Below are 26,116 nucleotides of genomic sequence, written 5' to 3'. Positions count from 1 at the left end.
CAGGCTCTGGGCCATTCTTGTAGGTTTAGATGAGGTAAAACTTTCCGCTCACTAATCGCAAGAGAGGAACTTTACGGGATGGATTAAATGAAAATCTTTAGTGGATGCTTACAATTTCAGTAAAACCCTAGGGTCATACGAAGAACTGGAGTTTCCTATGCCAGCCACAAAGCAATGTTCAGAACTCCAGCCTCGCTTATTTAGTCTGTTGTGGTATTTCCTAAAGTATATTTCTCCTGGCACACAGATGATGTTTGGTGAAAGCTTTTTTTTCCCTGTCATTAAGGCTTATTACTCATTGTATCAATCTGTGGAGAAAATTGTCAAAACTTTTGGGTAGGTGGGAAGCTCATACTCAAAAGTAGGTTAATGAGCGTTAGTTAATATGTACCCAACATTTAGAACAGCAATGCAGTATAACACTGATAGTCTAAGAAAACAGCAGTACCGATTACGGTCTTTGGTTCTGTCTGAGGCATTGCCTTAGTTTCAGCGCTCTGGTAGAAGTGCCAGGTTCTCCTCAGGGCAGCAGTGGGTGCTGTGGAAGCGGTGAGCTGGTGCTGGGAGGAGCAGACAGTGCTTCTTCCATTCCTCTGACATTACTTTTGGTTTTGATTCCCTCGGCAAATAACCATGGAGAAAAAAAGATGGGGATAGGATGAAGGTTGGCTACGGGGGGGAGTCTCCCATCTCCTTCTCTTGGCAGGATAGCTGTGCTAAGGACATTTGGAGTTTCTCCAGCAAAATGGCCCCGAAAGCCCCCACCAAATGACATCAACGGAATTCTGTGAATTTGAAAAGATGAATTTTCTTTTTCTCCCTTGCACTGCTGAAAAGTCTGCCTTTACTGCACTGAAAATGGTCAGAGCAGTCATCGCATTTTACTCCACATCTTTAATTATAGGTCAGAGTATTTCACCTCAAACAAGCATTTAGTAGAAGCAGAATAGGAAAACCAGGATTAATCCTCTTTCCTCAAAGAACAGAGCTACCTCTGCTTTCAACTGCGTTTTAAAAAGAAAGTGGCCACAACCGTATTGTAAAAATCTAATTTAGTAAGCTTGTTTTGAAAACAGCTACCTAGATCAAGCTCTACATCCAGGGCAGCTGCAGGAATGCCAGTGAATCCTGAGTGGGTGTAAGAGACACCAGGATGTGCCTGGGCAGGTAGTGGAGAGCTTCAGCTATTGGGAAATTTTTAATATTGAAATTAAGATTAACAGTGTTTTGAGGCTTTTGATTTTGCATGTGGGTATCTAAATTTGACCAAAATCCAGCTTAGGTACTCAAGTGCTTTTCTGAATTGAGACTTGCTTATCACAAATAAATCAAGAAACTCAGAAAATAACCAAAGAATTCAGGAAAAGAACCTGAAGCTGAGGGAAAATGAAGATGTGATTACTTGTAATATAACGGTCTAAATTTTACATTTCCTCCTTTTCTACATTCTTTACCTCTTCAGAGGATGCAGTCTTGTTTCTTTTCTTCTCTCCCCTCTAAAGTCCTGCACACTGATCTCCAGAAAAGTGGCTATTTACATTCTGAGTCTGGTACTCATCCTGTCACAACAACAGATTTGATTGTTTATTTGCCAAGCCATCAAGCTTAGTTTATGTGGAATTCACCAGATTAACTCTGTTTTAATAATATGATTAAAAACTAGGTTTAAATGGGCGTCATTTATTTCTAAAACAAAAAAGTGTAAGTCAAGCTGGTTTTTTTAGAAGAGATGAAGTTTTATTTATAATGAATTCTCGTAAGTAGTACTAAGACCATTTTAGTCAGGAAACTTTACAGTGATTAATGCATAGTTGTTTGCATTTAAATTCTTGATTTATATATGAGAACTGTATTTGTGCACACTGTCAAACTTTATTCTGTTCTTGTCAAAATACTTATTACTGCTGACAGGTGTAACATGCTCGCATTAATCCTTAATTCCTTGATTCAATTTTCTAATTGCTTTTTTGGCATGAGTTTGGAGCCATTTAGTCTTACGTGATCTATTTGTCTTATGGTGTAATAATGCACTTTTAAAAATTGGATGCACCTAACTTAGGATGCTGAACAGAAAAAATATATATAGATATTACTTAGTACTGAAAATCCAAAGTTTTATAGCACTTCTGTGGGACACCACTTCTTGGAATACAGGTAGAGCCAAAACACATTACACTTTTCATCTTCCCGTATTCACAGTATTTAATATTTTCGTTGATATGAATCGATGCTAAAGTTTCAGTGCATTTCCCCCCAAGAGATTCCGAACCCTTATAGCAGCTCCATGAACATCCCCTTAGTCATCGTTGTGTTCTCCTACCCTTCTCACCTCTTCATGCTGTTGCCTTCTGTTGCCTGTCCTGCCCTCCAAGAATGACAAAATATACTTCCCAGTTTCTTCTTGATATGAACTGTTAAAGCTGCTCATTTGTGTTATTCCTAAACAGCCAAATAACACAATGCACTTTGTTACTTTCTTGTCATAAAGCAGATGTCCAAAGTTACTTAGAAACAGATATTTTTAATACAGGTATGGATATACTATAGACTGACATATGTTTTTATGCCAGTAATGGTAGTATTGTCATCTGTCCTTTGTATAGGAAAAAAAAAAAAACAGCCAAAATTTATTTCTTATAGAAACAACTCAGGGGCGAGCAAAGAATCTTCCCAAAGCTCGGTAATTCCTCACAAACTCACCCAGGCAGCTGGACTTTGGCTGGGTTTTGTAGGATTTTCAGAAAAAAAATCTGGAGACTGGAGAACGTTTTCTATGACAAAAAACTAGGACCCTGGGAAGATAACTTCTGATACTTGTTTTCTGTGAATAAATATATGACAACACATTTAAATTTTGGATAAAACCTTATCTCTTTTTTTTTTAATTATTATTCTCTGTTTTCTTCCCTATGCTCTGCACTTATTTCTTCTTTCTATATCCACTGACTTACTCTTCTTTTCCTGGTATCAATAATAATATATGCTCTCTTACCCTCCTATTCCTTCATGGTTTTCTTCCCCTTTCTTTTTCACCTTCCCAACTGACATACCTCCTTCTGTCACAGTGAGTGTAAGAAAGGGAATATAAGAGTAAAACATGGTTAAATAAAGAAGTATTTGTTTATTCTGTCTTCCACTGATAAAGTTTTATTAACTCTGTGATTGTCATTTGTGCTTTTTGGCAAAAAAAGGTAAGCGCCTTTGTGGGGGGGGGGGGAAGGTAATTCTAGCAAGTAAATCATGGTAGCTAAGTGCTTTGGGCAAACAAACATGTGCCTTATCTCTTGAAAAAAACCCGTGGAAAATGCATGATAAATGGCACATTTCAGAGAACATGTTATGTCACTGTGAAATAACTTTGATTCATGGTTATGTATTTATCTTTAAACAACTGACAAACCTTAGGGTATCTAAATTATTATCATTTGCTCTATGCTTCTGTGGGTTTTTGCTAGTGAATCTGAATGATGTGAGGTAAGATAAGACATCTGCTTTTCCATTCGTAATGTTCTATAAAGAACAAATAAGCACAAATAGAAATTCTTACTGTGTTTGATTTTTGGATGAAGTCCTCTGAAAAATATTTATCAGGAACAGTTCCCTCCAATTGTGTTTTGAAAAGCATTAGTATAAACTTCAAACAGAAAAGGATGGGACCTGTTAATAAAAGGTTTTATATTACACAGCAATAGAAAATATCATCATTTTGATTTAGAATAAAGTAATTATTCACCAAATTAAAAGGCACAATGGTAAATTTGTTCCTTTCAGTTTTGTGTCTGCATAAACTGTATCCTAAATTAGATTTTTAAATGAAGATTTCATTTTTTCTGCCTTTTGAGATTGAAAGGAATCATGTTATTTGATTTGCTGTTGTGACAAATTGGGAAAGATGACTTAAATGCTCTATTGTTTGCATTAGTAATAGCAAAGGGTTCAGGTGCTGTTGTTCTTGTATATAGTGGAAGATGGTCCATGACACCCCATGCAAAGGTTTTTATCTGTAAAATCTGTTTATCATATTAGTGAGTGCACAGGAGTCACTGACTAGCCACCTCCCCAATTTATGGCACTCTGTCCATGGACGTGAGGAGGACCTGGTCTGCTCTGTTCACAGCTCCTGCTGCAGGAGCTTGCCTAGAGCTGGAAAATCTATTTTGCACTGAAGATGCAGGAGGAAGGCCAATGCAGGGTGACGTCGGAAGCACAGGGGCGAAGTGAGATGAGCTTAGCTGGCGTGGAGCTGCATCCCTGTCTGGATGGTTGGGGAAGAGAGATATAGGTAGAACTGCTGGAATGAAGGGGCACGTATTTAGGTCTAAGGGGAGCTCTGATATGAGTGTGCGGCAGTTGGGAAGCCCTAGATTTTGACAACTGGAAGCGCAACAGGTAGGAGTGAATGAAAGTGTGTAATAGTGGGAGAAAGAAGTAAGCAGAGAGGTCTACACCAGACTGCTGTCAGTGCTGTGTTATATTATGTTATGCTATGCCTACGCTTCTCTCATTAGATTTAAACAGCCCAGGGCACAGCTGCTAATCTGAATGATCCCATCAAGACCCTTTTCTATATTAAATGTTATGATCAGAAGAAATACCGTTATTTTTGTATGGGTTTTTTTACATTGCCCTTCAACACATGTAAGTCAAAGAAACCGTAATAAGAAAGCAAACTTTCCCACATAATTTCTTTTCCAATAATCCACTCGTACTACTTTTGTGCACATACAATCAATGCTGCTAATATTAGCAAGCTTCTTATTCTGTTTTCCCCGTTCCCTGCATTGCTTTTAGTATAGAATCTTATCATCCAGCAATGCCTGTCCAAATGTTTTGCTGATAATACATCTACGGAAGTCCACAGATATACACCAGCTTACACAGATTCAGAATCTGTTCTCTTCATCTGTTCCTTTGGCCTATATTGAATCAATGCATTACAAAATATTATTAGTAAATGCTACAAATCCAGTACACACAGATTAGAAAATATTTCTTATGTTGTTTTTTGAAAAGTTACTGCGTTTAGTTGAAGCTTTTAGGGTTTTACTTTTCTGTTTCATCATTTGGTAAGGCTTTAGTGAATATAAGTTGTCATTCATTATGTCATAGCAATTTTAAATTCGATGACATTCCTCGCCCAAGTTATTTTAATGCTATCGCCTCAAATGCATCTACAGCAATGCCTTTCAAATATGACCATGAAGTAAAAAATAAGTATATTTATCTATTGTTCGATTTATTGCTGTATTCTCTGTTTCCTTATCTTTACTGATAAGGAATGTAAATGTTGGTTACTCGGAGGCAGAAAAATAGAAAATGATAATTGCTTTACATGATGGAAGCGCCTTTGTTTTCTTTATATCTAATACTTTGCAGTGTATTTAACTTGGCTAAACTATCATTTTTCTTAGTAAACTTGAATCAGTTGACATTTATATATACATTGCATTTTGCATGTCAATGGAAAGTTTTATGGCTTTGAATTTTGAATCAAAACATCAAACTCGTATTTTGCCTTGGAACATGACAGACATTCTAAAAATTTACAAACAAAAAAAGAAACAAATGCTTATGCTGATTTTGACCTAATGTTTTTAGAAATATCTTTACTGCTTGACTAAATGTTTAAGCTCTCCAAAGTGAAATGCCTATATCTTAGTGAGCACAAAACATGGAAACATGTAAATATGGAAACACTGCAAATTGTCATATTAGAAACTTATTATTCTATGGTTTTGTAGACTGCTTTGCTTTTTTTCCCTGCTCCTAGTATCCTCAGTCTTGGTAACTTGAGAACAATATGGTAGCAACCATTTTGTTGCAAGTTAACTGCAAATGAAAAGATCTCTACAGCTAATAAGAGAGAGATGCTTGGTAACAGCACATACCTCCCACCAGCAAAACCAGCATTGTCATAGCTTCATATAAGACAAAGTAAGATGATAATTGCACAGGCAACATTTTCAGAGCTTTTCTAACTTTATTCAAATATAGTAACACTGCACCTGTTTTCTGCATATGCAAAAAAAATCAGGAAGTTCCTGTCTCAAAGAAATCATTTGCTTACCAGGACAGACATAGAGAAGGCAGACTTACTGGTCTGGGAAACTCAAGAGAGATTGGTTATCTTTATATATATCTATATTATAGAGATTTGCTCTCATTTTATGATTTTGGTATTAGGAGGGCTAGGTAATGGATGCCACTGAAGCACAGTTTTTTCACGTGGGTACTTCTTACTAGAATAGGGGAGTTTCTGGTACTTTTAGATACCAGTGTGTATACCAAAAGGTTTTGTTGTTTTCTAAGCTTTAAGAAGTTGATATCTCTTCATTTAGTGAGCTATAAAACTAAGTATAATTTTGTTGTCTTTATGATCATTTCATTTTTTCTGTTTGGTTAGATTTGCAGTGTGGGCTGTTAAAGCCCATTTTTAAGTCAATTAACATGGGTAGGACAGTCTCTTTAAATGCAAAGAACTAATTGGGAAAAATATCTTCCTACTGTTACAGTGAACCTTAAAATAAGTTAAAGATGTACAAGTAAAACTGTAATGGAAATGTCGGATATTACATCGGTATCTTCCTTTTTCAGGGTGCTCCTAAACCGATTGCCATTGAGCCCTGTTCAGGAAACAGAGCCGCAGTCCTCACGGTGTTTTTATGTCTGCCCAGAGGATCATCAGGAGTCCCACCCCCTGGTCAGTCAGGTAAGGCTCGTGTTGCTGAGCGTCATGTCCTTTCTCGTGCAAGGCAGTCTGCTTGGACAAAGGCACCCACACAGACCCAAAATAACAGCACAGCAGGTGAATACAAGGGGCTACTCAGTCCAATTGATGTTAAGTTTAGGGCCAGTGTTTAATGAGGAATTTTTGTTTGGAATTTGTTGTGGTATCTCAAATAAAAAGCGCAGTGGTCAGACTAGGCTGGTGTACAATGCCATATCTCATTAGCACTTCCTGAAACAATATGTGTACATACCGATATTCTTCAACCTTGACTTGTAAGGCAAAAAAATTTCAGATGCAGACACTTCTAGAGTTTCAGTTCAAGTTGTGATAAATGAGGCTATATAGGCAATACCAGTGAGTATTCTCAGTTCAAGTTGATGTTTAGTCCACTAACTTCTAGTTAAGTTCCTTTGCACCGTGAATCCCAATGCTATGCAGCCCAGGATTCAATTAAAATATTAGCATTTCCCAGAATGCCTGTCGGATGAAACCTGGGATTGCGTGAGCGGATGTGTCTGCTTCATTAGGAAGGTGTTCACTTTGGAAACGATCCCAGCTCCTTTTAAAGCAGCATTTGCGTTATCTGGAAGCACTTCTTGTGGTAATCTACCTTATCTGATCTACGCCAGATTGTTGTACAAAACCATTACACCCATTCTTCTAAAATACTTCCTAAACAGGAGGTACTTAAATACACTTCTAAAATCCTCTAAATAACTGCCTACAATGCTATGATACAAAATGGCCATGAGAACAAAGTTGAGACAGTAATGTAGCGCTGCACAGACGACCAGCTTAACGTTTCAGAATTCTTTGGAGCTGTTGCCAAAATGAACACCTTTGTAAAGAATAGTAAGCTGCATGGTATGTGCCCAAAATGCTCCTATAAACCAGAAAATATGCTTTAAGGCTAACTTTTCTTATTAAGAGCCAAAATGATATCCTTTTAACCTTCAAAAATCCATTTAAGAGATTAAAAAGTATTGAGTAATGATGATAAGGGCAAACTAAGTTGACTTATGTTGGAAATAAGCTCAGCTGAGTGTTCGTTCTTCTTCTTTTGGCCTGATGACTATCTGTTATTTATTTGGGGTTTTTTAGTTCAGGGTGTTTTTTTTCAGTTGGGTGGGGTGTGTAATTTTTTTTTTTCCCCCTGAATCCTGAGATGAGGACTTAGTTCTTAAAATGCTGTTTATGGCTTGGAATATCATTTCTGGAAGTGCTATGAAAATAAGTGTTACTGATGCTTTCTCAAATACATTTCCTGGAAGAAGTATATAAATGTAAGTGCTCTGAAAGAGAGCAATGAGGGAGGAAGGATGTTTAGCATATTACGTGTTCATGTTTTAATAAAATGAAAAAGAAATGAAGGTGTTTATAGTCTTACAAAAAGGAAAAACATTATGAAAGGAAATTAAAAGTAATTGTTGAAATTGGAGCTTAAAATGTTTTTTTCTGTTGTTTTCAAATTTACCTATGATGTGCTTCTCGGCAGTAAAAATGTATTTATCTAGTTACTTCATAATCAGCTTCTATTTACTATATATAATTTTTTAAAAAATAATTGCTGTTCTTTGCTGTGTGTAAAATGTGGACGGAATAGGCTTTTTGAAACAGGACTTGGGTTCAACAATACAGCAGATGTGTCATTTTGAGTGTTTCTCAATCTGTGACAGAATACACCTCTTTTTTACACGTTATGTCCTACTGTTCTGCTCTGTCCTCTTATTACTTTGCCTTCCATCAGCTTTGCAGGCATGTATTTCAAATGCTGTTCCTTCGTTTGTTATTATAGTGTTTGTCAGCCATTTAGTATTTAAAAGTATCTAAAATTTTTAGTCCCACAACTTTCACTTTGTTCAGGGTCAAAAGCAAATAGAAATGCTTGAGGTGTGCAACCATGCCGATTCAACCATTAGATTATATTAGATTATATCGCTATAATTGTTTTTTCTTGTGTGTAATGAATTTTGGTACTCATGGACTGCTTTCACTGTACGTAAACATGCATAGTCTAGGCAGAAGCTATTATGCAAGTTTGTTGGCATACCTGTAGCTCTACTAATTCACCACATTCCTGTCCTGCAGCACTACCTGCTGCTTCTTTCCTGGGCTTCCTGGGAGCAGATACTGTGAACCGTGCCAAGTTATTTGAAATGATGTGGAAGCTTTGTGTGGCAGACGTGTTTCCCATGCAGTTGGTTTCCCTTATGACCTAAGCTAGGTTAAAACAATGATATTTAGGTGGATGGAAGTAGTGTGTTCAGTGATTATGTCTTGCCAAGTAATTTTAGAATCCTCTATTACTTGCATATAACCATTTTCAATCTCATTGGGATCATTCTAGGGTATAACTGACAGTGTGTCAAACATATTTGTTTAAATGCTATGTCAATAATACTGATTCTCAGTTCACAACGAGAGTCTGTGGGTTTCATTTCTTATATGCATATGTCTGAAATATAAGAAGGAAATGCCTGTTTTGTTCTGCATTACATTGTTTCTCCAAAATCAAGAAAGCTAATTCTTTCCACAAATAACTAGTCTATGCTCCACTGGAGTTGTTACCGTATCCCTATGCTTTTAAGATCTGAATTTGATCAAAAGCGAGTTTTACTTGTTTCCAAGGTTTACATTAACAAATATTTTGTTGAAAAATGACTTTGAATATTAAAAAAAAAAACCAAAACAAACCAAACCCTAATGTAAAGGTTACTCTTTCTGCAGCAAATGTTCTATACTTCACCTTTATCAGCAGCTGGAAGAAAAGTTGAAACTACAGATGGTGGGCTTTGGCCAAAGGCTATGCAAGGCAAAAACTTCTCCAGGAGAGACCATATGTCCCAGTGGAGATCTGAGTGTTCTCTACCTCCTGCAGAAAATACTCAGAACTTTACAGACTTTTGACAGTGTTGTTTAGTTCTATGTGCTAATCCTGTAAGTATACAAATAACAGCTATGTTGACACAATTAAACTGCTTAAAATTAATATGTGGTTTAAGATAGGTCTAACACAGATTGGTCATGTAGGTTCAGATGAAATATTAATAAAAATGGATTTATTGCAAAAAAGAAACCCTATTCATTGTGACTATTGTTTTAAAAAGGGACTTCATCAATAAAGGAATGATTTGTAGAATTAAACGTCCTGAAAATCTGGAAAGTCAGTTAATTTTACCACTGTAGTAGGTTAGGTGTAGCACAGTAGACCTTACATTTTCTTTTAGGTGTAAGCTTTGAAGAGGATCCTAACAATTCAATCATGCTTCTCTAGAGTAACAACTGTTTTTAAATGAAATTTTGCTTGGATTAAGGCAAAAATTAGAACCAAATAGTAAATAAATTTGAATGAGCAATGAAAAACATTAAGGAAGTTTAGCAGTGATAAAAACTAAAATTTCTCAATTTTGGATTGACTGGTAGAACACATAGTTTCCTCATTCTTCAGTTGTCTTATTGGCTGCATTGTACCTAAGTAATCAGATCAAAATTCAAAGGTTAAAAAAAATAGCAATTCTCTGTACAATTAATGAGTACATCAATATGCATGCATCAGTGTATGTGCATATCAGAAAAATCACTCCTTCAAGCAGTTTTGGGCAGATTATAGTATACAATGCACATACATGTCTTACAGATTTTATGACACTTTGGAAGCTAGAGATCATCTATTATTGCTGTAGTGTGTGACCCAATGCTTTAAATAGCTTAAACTCTTCTTAATATCAAAGGAAATCTAATAATGAGAGCAGCTGCAACCAGATCTCTAGAAAGAACTAAATTATACATCTCAAATGGTATTGAACAAAAAAAAAAAGAAAAAAAGAAAAAAAAGCAGAGGGGGGGGGGGAGAGTAATAATATATAAATTACTTAATGCAGAAAAGGTGTCAATGAATTACCAGCAGTGGAAAGACCAAGAATAACTCCTTCAAGGGCTTCATACAGCTCTGGTGATATATTGGGCAATACAGAAAGAATAGCTTGGTAGTGTGATAAATTCTGTGACCATATCATCCTTATTATTAAAGCCAACTAAATCCCACACGTTGAGGTATCAAGGTATTGCACAATAAGTTTATAAAACTCTGACATTTGCATTGTTCTTGGATAAGGCCAGTAAATGCTTTAAAGCACAATGTAATTTCTGAATTATTTACAGGTTTGTGGCTTTCACACAGCAAAATTTCCTACCAAGCAGGTAAAAGTGGTAGAGCACCCAGTAGCGGTGCTTTCCTATTAAGACAGTGAGCTGAATGGTCTCTGAAGGTGTATGTATATGTGTCTCTCTATTAAACCACAGAGGAACTCTAACATCTAGATGGCTATGACCTATGTGAGGTGAATCTAACTTAATAGTTAAAAGTAACAATTGGAAATTAAAACCAAGAACTAAATAAAATATAGTAATTAATAGAGCGACTTCAGCGGAAATAATTTTGCAGTGGAAGTTGTGGAACATACATCCTGGAAGACTGCGTGCAATATTCTGTTGTTATAAATATAAATGAAGATAACAAAATTTCATGTTCAGCAGGCCTCTCCAACAGTGCTATCTGAAAGTTACTCTCCAATATCCTTGAATCAAAACAGAATTTCATGTCATTTTGGGCACACTAACTGTGGTGTTCAATCCTACTTAATCAGCGAACTACAGTAGGATCACAGAATCAATAAAATTACCATGCCATCTGCCTTCCCTGTACTCACCATCATAATGAATAACGACTCATTAAGTGTTCTACAAGACAATTAGCTCTGGATGGGGGGTTTTCAGTAACAAGGTTTTCTTGGTTCTATTTCTAATTTTCTCTGATTAAAATACAAGAAAAGGCAATACATATCATAAGAGGCACATGAATATAAATATGAAATAACAAATAGTTTTTATAAAGTGTTATATTTAATGATATTGGTCAATTGTTCTGACCCTTGGAAGTAAAACCATAGGTTAGGCGTTTTCATATGTAGATTAGGTTCATATGTGTACCTATCTCAGTATGTAGTGAAACAGCTGCAGACATAGTCCAGGGGCAAGTAAGTCCCATGAATTTCTACCGGCTACAAACACATTCCTTGCTCAGTCCCTTCACGCTTGCAAAATAACCCAATATAAAGTCAGTAGGACTACAAGGATAAGCAAAGATTTTTTTGGTAGAAAAATGTTAAAGTTGTTGATGAAAATATACTGTAATTAAGATATACAGAAGATGGTTGAATCTCTTATTGCCTTTTTTCATGTTGGAGGGTATTTACAGAGTACTAAAGGAGTGAAAATACAGGACAAATTAATGAAAAAGTTAATAACAGAATGTAAATTGAATTGTACAGTGTGATGTGTGGAGTACATATTATTAAGGGCCTGTGGGTGCATTTTGAGGGTTCTAGCATTTTTCATGTACTCAAAGGGAAAAGATGAGGGTAGTAGAGGGAAACACCCAAATCTGATTCTGCATTAGCAAGTAAATCTGTGTGCCTACTGAAAAGCTCCTGCCTCCCAGTAACAGTGAGGCTGAAGAGTCAAGGGTGAACTTCAGAGGCTCATTTGCTAAGGACCACTTCAGCCCCTTGTCTTCTCAGACATACGTATTCTGGTACACTATTTCACCACTTTGTAGACCTTTTCTTATACTCAGAAAGGAGGCGGGGAGGGGGGAGGGCTTGAGGCTTGCTTCTGTTTAGAGCAGAGGGCTGGCCCAGATCATTAATCTTGTTTGTCCTTTGTGTGGTCTCTGTTCAAACGGGAAAACAATGACTTACGAGTTCAAGAGCTGCAGGTATGGTATCATGTCAGGTAGCTAGTACAGAGGAGTGCTGGCAAGGTATCTGTTTTGGAATAATGCTTACACTAAGTATACGTTTCCTGCTATATAAAATGTGGCATTAACTATAGAGTCTTGCATATGCAGCATTTTGAAGGCATATATGGACTAATACCTGCTAACAAAAAAAGTGCCTTCAACTGAGCGAAAGAGAACCAGGGAAAGAAAAGAGCTTAACCTAGAGAAGAGGTACTGAAGTTATATAAAAAGGCTTTATTTCTCGTATTCCTTCATTTAAAAGTGGGACTTTTAATCATTCATATATATAGCAGGCTTTAGTGAAGAAAGACCATGAGTACTGAACAATGGGAGAAGAAGAGGGAGTTAAAGGTAAAAATGGGAAGATATTCATAACTGGTAGGCTATTTAGATTCCTAAACACATAAACAAGAAATCTAAAATTGATATTGCAAAAGAAAAAAAGAAATCTGTGAAAGGGTGTAAGTCTAAATAAAACAGAATGTAGTTCTGCATTCTGTTTTTTCTCAGCTGGTTTATTACTCCCATCAAAGTAGTATCTGGGCATCCTACATGTGTATTTAAGTAAACATATTTCTCTGCATCATCCCGTTCTTTGTTCTGTACCCATCTGCCTCTCTAGACTGAGTGTCATTTCTCCTCCTTTGTAATTTTGGAGGCAGACTATTGGCTTATTTTCATTATTTGCTGTTTTATTGACATAAGTTTTTATTGATGCACCAAAGAAGTAGATTTTATATTTATAATCTAACAATACTATTTAGGTAGACTAAAATGACATGTAAGCATGGAAAGCCTTATAAAAACACTGAGCAAAACCAACTTCACAATACCCCTAGAAGGGACATTCCCCACCCCCCAACCCCCCCATAAATAACAAGATTTCTCCTATGAAATACTGAAAAAAATCTCAATTCTATTCATCTTCTCTGAAGTGCCAACATGCAACTGGAAATAAGCCAAACTATGCATTACAACAAAACAGTGTTGATGTCTAGAACTTGTGTTAAAGTACAGGGGTGAGTCAGGCATTTTATCTGGGCCAAAACTAAAGTACGGTTTACAGCACCATATAATTCACCATGCCTAGAAAAAAAACCCTGTTTCCAGAAAATATTATATATCTGGATTACACAAATGATGCTTCTATGATGGAAATGACAGGGACAATTCTCATAGCTCAGCTTGCAAAGGTGCATGGCTGTATTCATTTGACCAGAAGCTCTGCAGATAAGGTGGATTATTTTAAAAGACTCAGTAAGGAACAGAATTTTTTGGAAGTTTGCCTGTAGTGTTTAGACTGTATGAAGACTGAGTTTAATCTGTCTCTCTAACCTAAGGCGTGAATAGACCATTTTGTATAGAAATGCAATTTTAGTAATTGCATTGAGGGATACTCCATATTAGTTACCAATATGCTGCCATTTAAATGCTCAAAAAAAATAGAAAAAGTTAAAATTGTGTAAGAAAATCAAAATGGTCTTTGTAAGAGTTTAATGACTATAAATAAAACTAAACTCCTAATTAATATATTAAGCTGTAGCTTCAACTTATTGACACTGAGAGACTGGTTTGTCAAGTGCCGTGGTCACAAAAGAAGTAAAATCTGGAGTTGTTTTTAGTTAACTGGAGATGCTTAGCAAAACAGCTCTTTAAGACTTGGTGGAAACTGATTCTGAAGATCATTTTGCAGAAAGAGTTGCTTGCTTTTAAATAGTAAGGCCTATTTTTGGAGTGGCTATTTTCTGCTTAATTCCATTCTTCTGCGCTGCATCAAATGAGGGAGCAGACTGTGTTTATAGTATTGACACTGTGAAAAGAACACAGTGCTAAGTGGCAGATGGTGCTGATGATTACTTAAAAAATATTTATGGCAATAGCAAAAACAAAGTAGATAATAAGACCCAGTAGCTGCCACCACCCCTCCTCCAGCCCAAACCCAAAGCAATTATTTTTGCAACCTGCAGGTAAAGTCTACCTGAAAAGCAGTGAGGTTCTTAGCGTAGTAAGCTTTGTAAGTGATGAAGAATGAGGTGGGTATTGATTTTGTCTGGAGTTTTAAAGAATTTTAGGTGGTTCTGTTATGAATTAGTTTTTACATCATTCTCGCCATGGAACCTTGATTCCTTTATATTCTGAAGAATTTATTTGAAGAGGACATAAACGCTTTAATATGAAGAACATGCAGTATAATGTTAGCAATGTGTCTTCCACAAATCTTGGCAAAAGTAACTTATTGATTGGACAGTAAAACCTGCATACTGCAGAGCTATCAGCTGGAAAAAAAAAAAAAAAGGAAAAAAAAAGAGGAGAACAGAGGATGTAGATATGGTTGTTTTACAACTTTATTGCTGGAATTCCTGCCCTAGAGGGATTCAATATTAATAAAAACTGTTAAATACCATGAACATTTCTTTGACAACTAGTTATTCATTGTTCAAACCAAAACTGTCACTGTTCCTCCAGAGTATTAGAAATAGGCTTTTTTTTTCTTTTTTTTTTCTTTTGGGGGCTTTTGCAGCTTTAATTACATAAAGGGAACTGAAAGAATATCTGACAAGGCTGTAAAAGTTCTGAACACTGTGAAATGTAAGTACAGTCAGGTACATCCCCTGCGCTGTTCATGGAGGTTGGCTGAGCCATTTTCAGGTTGCATCCAGATGGTAATTTGATGATTTCTTCGCCCCAGTCATCATGGGGAATAGAGATGCAGTGATGGATGCTCATGATCCTAAGCTTCTGGCTGTGAACAGACGCACGAGAACCCAAACTTTCAAATCAAAGGCTCTAACCTGGAAAGAAACAGCATCCTTCAACCATACCTGCCTGCTGACCATCAGCTGAAGTATTCAGGGGTTACCCTATTTTCAACATGGCATCTATCACACACAAGGTTTTAACACAGCAGTCGTATCTCTTTTTCACCTTCATTTTGCCAGGCTAAGGCAAATGAGGTCTGCTTTAAACATGTTCTTCAGTCTTCTGAACACCTTTGTAACACTGTCCCAGTTTCAGCTTCAGTTCAGCTTTTTTTACCTTGCATGGCCAGGTTGTACTCAGAGCGCCATGTGAAGTCCCATCTGGTGTTGCCCAATGGCACTAACATTTCCTCGCTGTATCCCAATTAACTTTTACTTTACTTTAAACAATTTTCCCCCCTTCCAACTCAGTCTTTCTGTGGCCAACTTCTTACATCCCTGCCCTTCTTCTCTTCCTCAAACAGTGAACTTACAGTGTATAAGTTTCTGCTTGTTCCCAAAATACATGGCTTTGAAATTTGCACTGTTGAATCTGAGTATATTTATATTCCTCGATTTCTTGAGGTCATGCATCTCTTTCTGGATTATATTCTACTCCTTTCTGTATTGATGATACATACCAATGTTTGTCTCGATTGAATTTCAACAGCATACTCCTACTTTTATGCCAAGCTCTTTAATGAAAATATTAAAAAAGACTGGTCAAAAGATTGATTCTTGTTGCCATGCTATACCTTCAGCAGACTTCTTCCTCCTCAGAACTACTCTGTTTTCTCTCCTTCGTGCAATTGTCCACTCTCCATAACTCTCATCTTTTTTGTCTGTTGATAATTTCCCACAGTATAAGATTTCAGAAATCTAGAAAATCTTCTGCATGTTCTTACCCAGAAAATCAGTTAGTATTGTAGAAAACTATCAGGTTGCTCTGGCACAATCTTTGATGAAATGTTGATGCATTTTGACCAATTTTCCATTTACCTGCCTTTAATTATTCTTTCTTGCCAAGTATCATATAGCTGAGTCTGATTAATAGATCAGTAAAGAACTAAATATTTTTTCTTGAATCTAGACAATTTTTAGTATGAAATAAACAGCACTTACTGTTCTCAATTTGTATGCCACTGCATTTGACATGACAGATTATTAAATTTCCCTGTTACCAGCCTTTGTTTTCTTATATTCTTACAGAACTAGTGTTCTGATTACCCCAATGTCAATGCATAAAACTTTTGTTGTTTTTATCTCCATATCCTTGTTCCGTTATCCATGTTGATGGTGCCTTCTTTGATAAACATTATCTCCTCCTTGAAAACCATCAAATAATTCACTCCTGGGACAATACCTAGAAAATACTTGATCTCCACCTCATTCTTTCTCAAAAATGACTCTTTTTTTTTTTTTTTTGGTCTCTTATTTATTTATACAGTGAAAATCTTCGGATGCTTGTTTTAATAAACTTTTGCAAGGCTAACTCAGCTTGACTTTTGGCAATTCTTATTTCACTCTTACATTTCTTTACCTCTAAAACACAACCTCCTTAGTTGCTTGACATTTTTTATCCATTTTCATAGGCTTTCTGAATTTAAAATATGTGCATAGCCTCCTTCCTTTAGAAGTTCATTGGCTCCCATATAGCCTAGTTAGAATGTATTTGTTGGAAGTCAGGGAAGAGTCAAGAATTTTTCTTGATGAATGTATTGCAGGTCAGCAGTAACCTTGTACAATGTGCTTTTCTGTTGATGTAGAAAAGGACTGATTTCTAGCACTGATTTGTCCCTTGGAGGCTCTGGGCAAGATTTATGGTAGCCAGGACCTTGTGCTCCCTACCTTGTCAAATGGCAGGGACAGCCTTAGGATCCCACGATGGGCTCCATGTGGAGGAGTGGGGAATTGCTGTCCCTTTGATTTTGGCTTCTTTCTACTCGCAGCTCTAATTTCCTCACCATGACCAATTCCTCTAAACAAAATGGTAGTTTACAGACCTTGGTCTTATTTTCTTTTTTAGGCTGTGAAATCCTATACTTGTATTACTGGATGTGTTGGGTTTTTTTCCTTTTTGCCTATTCTGTGACGAGGAAGGCACAGGATTAGTAGGGTTTGGAAAGTCAGAGTAAAATTGATAGGTCGTACAAAGAAAAGTAATTCGTGAATAGGAAGAAGAAAATGTTCTGTAAAGTTAGGTCTTCAAATTTGATTTTCTCGCAGGCAGACCCTTAGGCACTCTGCAGGGCTAAGCTTTCCATAGTTGAAAGAAATTGTAGTCTGCTTTTCTTCTTTTAACACAAACTATACAGATGTCGACAAAGGAAAGAAAAAGGAAAAAAAAAAAACCAACAAAAAAACCCCAAAAGCGATAAAGGCAACTAACAAACATGTGAAGTTCTCACTTGAGAATTATGCTAAGACAGGTTATATGATACTTATGTTATTTTTAATAGAAATCTCATGAAAGAAAAAATCACTTCTATGATTTATTTTACACAAATGGAAACATTGGTGATTGGATAATGCTATTAAGCAGTGTTTTGTTCTACTCTCTTGATATTGACACAAAGACCCAGTGTTCCTAACATAGAAAATAGGCAGCAGTGGGGCCTGTCTTGTCTGCATTCAGCCCACATGAACGTACAGCTTTACCTAATGGAGCATCTTATTTGGACATGTTCCTCCTGAAAACCAAGCAGGTTATTTTAATTTTGTGTTCTTAAACTTTGAGGATTCAATAGCTGTCTAGTTTGAGTTGCAAAATTAGGTAAAGCGAACAAACCCCTGTGCAAGTGACAGACTGGATGATAAGTGTCCTTCCTATTTGAAATTGGTGGTCTGGTTTTATATTCAGTCAACACATACTAGGTGGAGCAGATGGCTTACAGTTAAATTAGAACCATAAACCTTTCAAAGCTAAAGTTATAGATGATTTAAATCTTTCAGCAGGGGGTCCCGTCACCTATTTCTCCTTCCTCTAACTTTGAATTCCTTGAAGAGAAGCACCTTTTTTTATCAACAGAAGTCAAATCTGTTCAAATCTACCACTAGAATGAGTTACATTGAGACCTGCCCTCATTCTTAGTCACACCATCATGGAAAGTTTCATTCATCACTAGGACAATGCAATTGCCCATAATCTACCTTCTCACATTTATTTTATCACACTCTTGGAGTAAGATGCTTCCACTGTCTATTTTTGGGATAAAGCTATCCAAAATTATAGAGAGGCCAATCAGATTTATCATTCTGTGGCATTTGATGGCATCCATCTGTTTATTTATGAAACCATTAAAGACTTACTGAGTTATGAGACTACAGAGAAAATAAATTGAGTTATCATGTATAGTTAAATTCAGTCCTTGCAACTGCTGCCTTTTCAGCCTGTATGGTGTTTTCTGAAATTACGCTGGCTTGCAGACCCAGGCTTCAGGAATACATTTACTTCACAGCCTTTTTATGCCATTTCAAGTGAATTTCTAATGCATGAGCAATTTGTGGTTCAGGAAAATGTTGACAGAAGGATGTCAGGGCTTTCTGTTGTTAACAGTTTGAAAGCCTGATAGGGACAGTTCTTGCTTAAAAGTAGCTCTTAAAAGTTTGGAGCAGCTCAATTTCTAGAATTGTTTGATCTAACCCCTTCCAATCAATATTGTGTAACTATAGTAGAAGGCTAGGTTTAAAGCTTATGGACACAAATAAATTAATATCACTATCATTATTATTAAGTACAAAACACTTTTAAGATGAAGGATGGGAGATGAACTACTCTCTGTGCTTGATATATTCAATTACTATTGTAAGTACAAAGGAAAAGACACAAGGTTTGAAGTTCAAAACTTTCTTTTAATAAAATTGAATAGTAGACTGAGGAAATTCATCTTAATGGGATACTTTCATTCTTGTAATGAGTGAGTTCGTAACAGTGAACTCAGTTATTGCCCGCATCCTTTGTGGTTGTGGATTAACTGTCCCTTAACTATGAAATCACTAGAAATGTCCTTCTGAAGGAACTAGTCTGGATCCAGCAAAGATATTAACTCAAACCACCCACAGATAGCTGAGACCTCAGGCTTGGTGTTAATTAGCTCACGGTTGTTAGAGAAGAGATGTTGCTTGTTATGACATCTTCCTTTGCTGTGGCAGCTTCTCAACTTCTCTTATTCGTGTGCCTTGGATAGTTCTGCTTCATAATTCTGGAACTGAGAGGTGTAGGGAATATAGTTCAGAGGCATCTACTTGTCAGCTCATGTCCTGTAGGAATATAGTAGATCCAGGTCAGTACTGTCTGTACAAGACCAGGGCTGAGTTCTGCATCTCCCTGCACTACCCTTTTAGCATCTCGGTATGGCACTGTGCCTACACATACAACCAGCTGAACGGTGCATCCAAATGACTAAGTCTTTGTGGAACATGAAATGGGGAACAGTGTAGAAACCACCAAATGCTGCTTTTTGGAATGAGTTTGAGCCTAGCAGGGCTGTCAGAATTCATACACCCTGGTGAATCATACTTCACTGCAGAGCTGCTCAAGAATTTCTGCAGGATGCACCACTATCTGTAGTACATACGCTAGATGGGTGGGCTTCTCTGATATCAGGGCTATTCCTGCCTGCAATTACCCAGGTGGGGAAAAAAAAGTTAGAAGGTGATTTTTTCTGCTCTTTCTTACAAAATATAGCAAAAGTAAAGGTCTGCAGAAACAACAAGAAGGGATAAGTTTAGGCATACAGAATTAGCAGGTCCATAAAATGAAAACAGGCTGTTTAAAATATTGTTTTTGAAAAAAATCCAAACAAAAATCCAAGGATCAGTTAAATCCATAAAAAATGAAGATAAGGAAAATATTAAATGAGGTTATTCAGGTTTCTGTAAATATTATTGGACCTGGCAAGTAAGTCACACACCAAAATGTATATATTTTTCATACTGGAGAAGATGAGCTTGGAAATGACTGAGAGCTAGTTAATATGGAAAAATGGTAGACAAAATAATCCATCCATAAAAGGGACATTTTAAACTAGTACTTGTATATGAATCACTTTTAAAAGAATGCCTTTTTATAAACCTAATCTTCCTAAAATTCTTAGATCTGAAAAATGTTAATATTAAGTGAATTTTCCAAATTGCTAAGCATTAAGCATGAACTGACTGGTAGCAGAAAAAAGACCCCTCTTGTCACTTTAAGTCTTTCATTTCAATAAAGTTGTCTTAAGTGCTCAAAACATGCTAGGGTGTAAAGGAAAGATTACAAAGAAAATTACAATGGCAAACTATATTTAGGGTTGAGAGTGACTCAATGTGACACAATTGTGTAAAGTTTAGAATGACAACGTATCTACCCTTTTCACCCATTCTGTGTTTAATTCCTACTATTTTTATATATATTTATTACTTATAATTCAGGATTCAACGATACACAGTCCTGAGTATCTTCTGTGAAGCGCTCTGTGTCCTCAGCTTGCTTTGAACGCGTCTGACTGTAAGAGGGAGTTAAAATATCTAGTGTCTTGCCATAGGGCAAACCCAGTAAGGCACTATACTTGGATTTCAGTGATCAAAGGGTAACCTTCCTTATCCTTGTCCTCTGACAGTGATATACCAGCATGTTACCCACAGCTGCGAATTCAAGGCTTCAGACTTGTCCCTGGTAGCATCATTGAGGGCACTTTTCCAGGTATATAACTCCTTCAGGCTTGTGCTCTCTTTTCCCCATCAACCCTTCCCCTTCCTACGTATTTGTAGCTGTATCTGCCTTTCACTTCTTTAGTACAAATTCACACCACGGTGGCTTCAGCAGAACTTGCGCTGTAGCGAAACGGTTTCACTGACTAGAGGTAAGCAAGGAAGTTTTAGATGGCTGATTGTAGTTAATCATATCAAAAAGGAAGAAAAGTCTTGCTGGGACTTGTACCTACTGGAACTAGTATCCAAAGTAGACTTTAGTCCCTGCTCTATTACCACATCCCCATGTGTTTGTGGATGGACAGTGTTTCTCTATACTCTCTCTAAAATGGGAATTCTACTTTGTGAGGATGTTGTGGGAATAAATGAATTAATGTTTGAGATGTTCTCAGATTCATTGTTGTAAGTGTAATAGAAAAAATATAAACCATCATTCATAGCATGGTTTAGTGCATAACATCATTCATTAATTTCCAGATCCTCGCATTGCCTCAGCAGGAAAGTTTGAGTCAAGGACAGAGTTAAGAACTCCTCTTCAGTATTTGTTGATGAATTTTCAGATCAGTATCTCAATATATAAGAAACTCTGTTGTTTTGTTTTGTTTTTTTCCATGGAAGTGCAGATTAATCCATTATTCTTCCTGTAGATAAATGATTCCTGTCAAATATACTCATGCAGGAATCTTTGTCCACAATAGAGAAATACTGATTAGTCATCATGAGGGGAAAATAGATAAAGAATCTTAGGTAGCACATTGCAGCTGAGAGTACACTATGAAGTTTTTTGTAGAGATATTTTGGTTACCTGAAAATGTATCAATATGCAAAAAGCATAACAAGTTACACTACAAACTATTAGAGCATAACACATTACTTCCAAGAAGAGACTGTATCTTTTGCTGGAGAAGCAGCAAAGGAATGTTGGCCATAAAGTGCAAAATAATCTAAGTATAAATGTGAACTTCAGATGGAATTGTCTTTACAATTTCTGGAGATTGTAATTATTAAATTCTAAATACCAACTACTGAAGAAATATCCTTTGAATAAATTCTATTTGCATTTGTATATGGAGAGGATGAAAATAATGGGGTTTTTTTTTAGAAAACAGCAAACCATAGCTGGCAGCACAGTGAGCCATATCCTGAGCTGCATCAGATTGTTCAGACTGACATAGGGAAGAGTTATATGTAGAATTATATCTTCTGTTAGCCTGAAATTAAAATATATCCTTTAACTTAATGTTTTCTGATGATTTAAGACTATTTGCTCAGAAAAATACTTAGAATAGAGAAAGCTCTAATTTATGTGAAACAATGCATTAGAATCAGTTACTCATCCACCTAAGAAGCATTATCAGCTACCCATCAGCTTCAATTCAGAACAGAATCTGAAGAATGGCCTGAAAGAGGCATCAAATTTCTTCTGCTTTGTAAAGAGCTTGGTAATGCAAGATACTGAGTGTGACAAATGCAGCTAGGTATAAATTACCACCCTTCTTGCAGCTACTGGAGCTCGAGGTCCCACTTCCCTCCGCTAAAATGCACACAGTTCCACCTTGGTTTGTACCAGAGGAAATCTGGAATGCCATTACAGAACACTCTGCAAACTGCCATTATTTTCAATAGGAGTGATGCCAAGCTCCTTTCAAAGTTGATTACAGAATCATAAAAAAATAAGGCTGGAAAGGACTTTTAGAGATCATTTAGTCCCATCTCCCCTGTTCAAGGCAGTATCAGCTGCATGTAAACAATTCCTGGCAGATGTTTGTCTAACCTGTTCATAAAAGCGTACAAAAATGGAGTTTCTCCTTCTTACCTAGGAAATTTTTTTCCCATGCATTGCTGTGCTAACTGTTAGAAAGTTATTCCTAACGGTTAACCTAAATTTCCTCTGCTATGGTTTAAGCCCATTACTTTTTGTCATGCCCAAAATGAGCATGGAAAAAAGATTATTTCCTTCCTTCCTCTTCTCTGCAGCCTTTTATATTTTTATGTTTCCCCTCTATCACCTTTCTCTATATCAAAATAATTTCAGTTCCTCCAAGCTGGTCAAGGTCATGTTTTCTAGACCTGATTGTTTTGTATTAGTCCTCTATATTATGCCTATGCAAAGACAGGTACAGCAGGGGAGTAGAATACTGAGGACTGGAGAGGGAAATTGAGTATTTTAAAAGGAAATCATCCTAAAATGATACCAAGCATTCAATAGCATTTTTGCAAGTATACCAGCTTATCTTTCAGTCTCTTCTTCAGTGTGCCCTTTTCACAAGCACAACTTCCATCCTTCTTATGCTGTTAATTACTGATGTTTGATATAGCTGAAATGATTTGCTGAAAGGCTGGCATGCCTAAAATGAGAGGTAGGTGATATAGAATCATAGAATCATTCAGGTTGGAAAAGACGTTTAAGATCATTGAGTCCAACTGTCAATATGTTGACATTGTAATTCTGAACTTGGGCAATAAGCAGGATCTATAGGGTAGCAGGAAAATGAAAGCTGTGGTTGATTCAGTTTTCTACTTCCCAAATCTTAATTTTACTAAGTGACTTGATACTGAAACCAGAAAGCTTACTCCACACTTCTTCCTAAGTTTGGCTATTTTTAGGATTTCCTGCAGAGATCTTGGCTCTGGGCTTTAATTCCTCCTTCCCACAAACATGCCCATCTCTTTCCATACACAGTGGAGTCAATGATTCATGTCTGGTACAGTCAGCCAGCAGGGATCAGTTATTTCTTCCTGCAGGTTTATGGCACTTTGTAGCAAGGTGCAATGAAAATTGCATTTAAGGAAGAGGAATTTATCTTGGGAAGCAAATGTGACTTAGTTCCCAGCAAAAGTGGTGCACGGCAATTTAGGAGCTGTAATGTACATTTTGCTTACAAGGATGTGTAGTTCATTCACAAGGGAATTTGTAAATTATTCAGGTAATCCTTACCTGTGGGATAAATACTGTCTCCTAAATATTGACTTGCATATACCTTTATAATCTGATCATAGAATCATCGAATGGTTTGGGTTGGAAGGGACCATAAAGATCACCTAGCTGCAACCCCCCTGCCACGTGCAGGGACACCTTCCACTAGACCAGGTCACTCAAAGCCCCATCCAGCCTGGCCTTGAACACTGCCAGGGATGGGGCAGCCACAGCTTCTCTGGGCAACCTGTTCCAGTGCCTCACCACCCTCACAGTGAAGAACTTCTTCCTCACATCTAATCTAAATCTGCCCTCTTTCAGTTTAAAACCGTTACCCCTTGTCCTATCACTACATGCCCTTGTAAAAAGTCCCTCCCCATCTTTCCTGTAGGCCCCTTTAGGTGCTGGAAGGCTGCTATAAGGTCTCCCCAGAGCCTTCTCTTCTCCAGGCTGAACAACCCAAACTCTCTCAGCCTGTCTTCATAGGAGAGGTGCTCCAGCCCCCGATCATCTTCGTGGCCCTCCCCTGGACTTGTGCCAACAGGTTCATGTTCTTCTTATGTTGGGGGCCCCAGACCTGAACCCAGTACTCCAGGGGGGGTCTCATGAGAGCAGAGTAGAGGGGGAGAATCACCTCCCTCGACCTGCTAGCCACGCTTCTTTTGATGCAGCCCAGAACATGATTGGCTTTCTGGGCTGCGAGCACATATTGCTGGCTTGTATTCAGTTTTTTATCCACTAATACCCCCAAGTCCTTCTCCTCAGGGCTGCTCTCAATCCACTCATTGCCCAGCCTGTATTTGTGCTTGGGATTGCCCTGACCCATGTACAGGACCTTGCACTTGGCCTTGTTGAACTTCATGAGGTTCACACAGGCTCCACTCTTAAGCCTGTCAAGGTCCCTCTGGATGGCATCCCTTCCCTCCAGCGTGTCAACCACACTACACAGTTTGGTATTGTTGGCAAACTTGCTGAGGGTGCACTCAATCCTACTGTCCATGTCACCAGCAAAGATGTTAAACAGCGCCAGTCCCAATACCGACCCCTGAGGAACACCACTCGTCACTGGTCTCCACTTGGACATCGAGCTGTTGAACACAACTCTCTGAGTGCAACTGTCCAGCCAATTCCTTATCCACCAAGTGGTCCATCATCAAATCCATGTCTCTCCCATTTAAAGACAAGCATGTCGTGCAGGACAGTGTCAAATGCTTTGCACAAGTCCAGGTAGATGACGTCAGTTGCTCTTCCCTTATCCACCAATGCTGTAACCCCGTCATAGAAGGCCACCAAATTTATCAAGCATGATTTGCCCTTACTGAAGCCATGTTAGGTGTCACCAATCACCTCCTTATTTTCCATGTGCCTTAGCATAGTTTCCAGGAGGGTCTGCTCCATGATCTTGATGGGCACAGAGGTGAGACTGACTGGCCTGTAGTTCCCCAGGTCTTCCTTTTTTCCCTTTTTAAAAATGAGGGTGATGTTTCCCCTTTTTCAGTCAATGGGAACTTCACCAGACTGCCACAACTTCTCAAATATGATGGATAGTGGCTTAGCCACTTCATCTACCAGTTGCCTCAGGACCCAACTATGCATTTCATCAGGTCCCATGGACTTGTGTACCTTCAAGTTCCTCAGATGGTCTCAAACCTGATCTTCTCCTATGGTGGGTGGTTCTTCATTCTTCCAGTCCCTGCCTTTGCCTTCTGCCACATGGGCGGCGTGGCTGGAGCACTTGGAGGTTAAGACAGACGCAAAAATGTTGTTGGGTACCTCAGCCTTCTCCATGTCCTGGGTAATCAGGTCTCCCGTTTCCTGGGCCCACATTTTCCCTAGTCTTCCTTTTATCACTGATGTACCTATACAAGCTTTTCTTGTTGCCCTTGATGCCCCCGGCCAGATTTAATTCTACTGGAGCTTTGGCTTTCCTAACCTGATCCCTGGCTGCTCGGACAATTTCTCTGTATTCCTCCCAGGCTACCTGTCCTTGCTTTCACCTTCTGTAGGCTTGTTTTTTGTGTTTGAGTTTGTCCAGTAGCTCCTTGTTCATCCATGTAGCCCTCCTGGCGTTTTTGCCTGACTTCCTCTTTGTTGAGATGCATTGCTCCTGAGCCTGGAGGAAGTGATCCTTGAACATTACCCAGCTTTCTTGGGCCCCTCTTGCCTCCAGGGCTTTATCCCATGGTACTCTACCAAACAGATCCCTGAAGAGGCCAAAGTCTGCTCTCCTGAAGTCCAGG

General features: G+C 37.8%; 1 protein-coding gene across 1 annotated transcript in view; it reads left to right on the top strand.

Annotated features, from left to right (window-relative positions):
- Positions 1–26,116, top strand: part of ATRNL1 (attractin-like 1) — a 536,085-nt gene that overhangs the window by 473,882 nt on the left and 36,087 nt on the right. The window contains exon 28 of the mRNA XM_010564713.1: positions 6,595–6,709. Coding sequence (XP_010563015.1) covers positions 6,595–6,709 — 115 coding nt within the window. The remainder of the gene's footprint in view (positions 1–6,594; positions 6,710–26,116) is intronic.

Source organism: Haliaeetus leucocephalus, unplaced genomic scaffold (genome assembly GCF_000737465.1).
Source record: "Haliaeetus leucocephalus isolate CR32 unplaced genomic scaffold, Haliaeetus_leucocephalus-4.0 Scaffold184, whole genome shotgun sequence".
Classification (NCBI taxonomy): domain Eukaryota; kingdom Metazoa; phylum Chordata; class Aves; order Accipitriformes; family Accipitridae; genus Haliaeetus; species Haliaeetus leucocephalus.
This window is presented reverse-complemented; position numbering and strand designations above follow the sequence as displayed.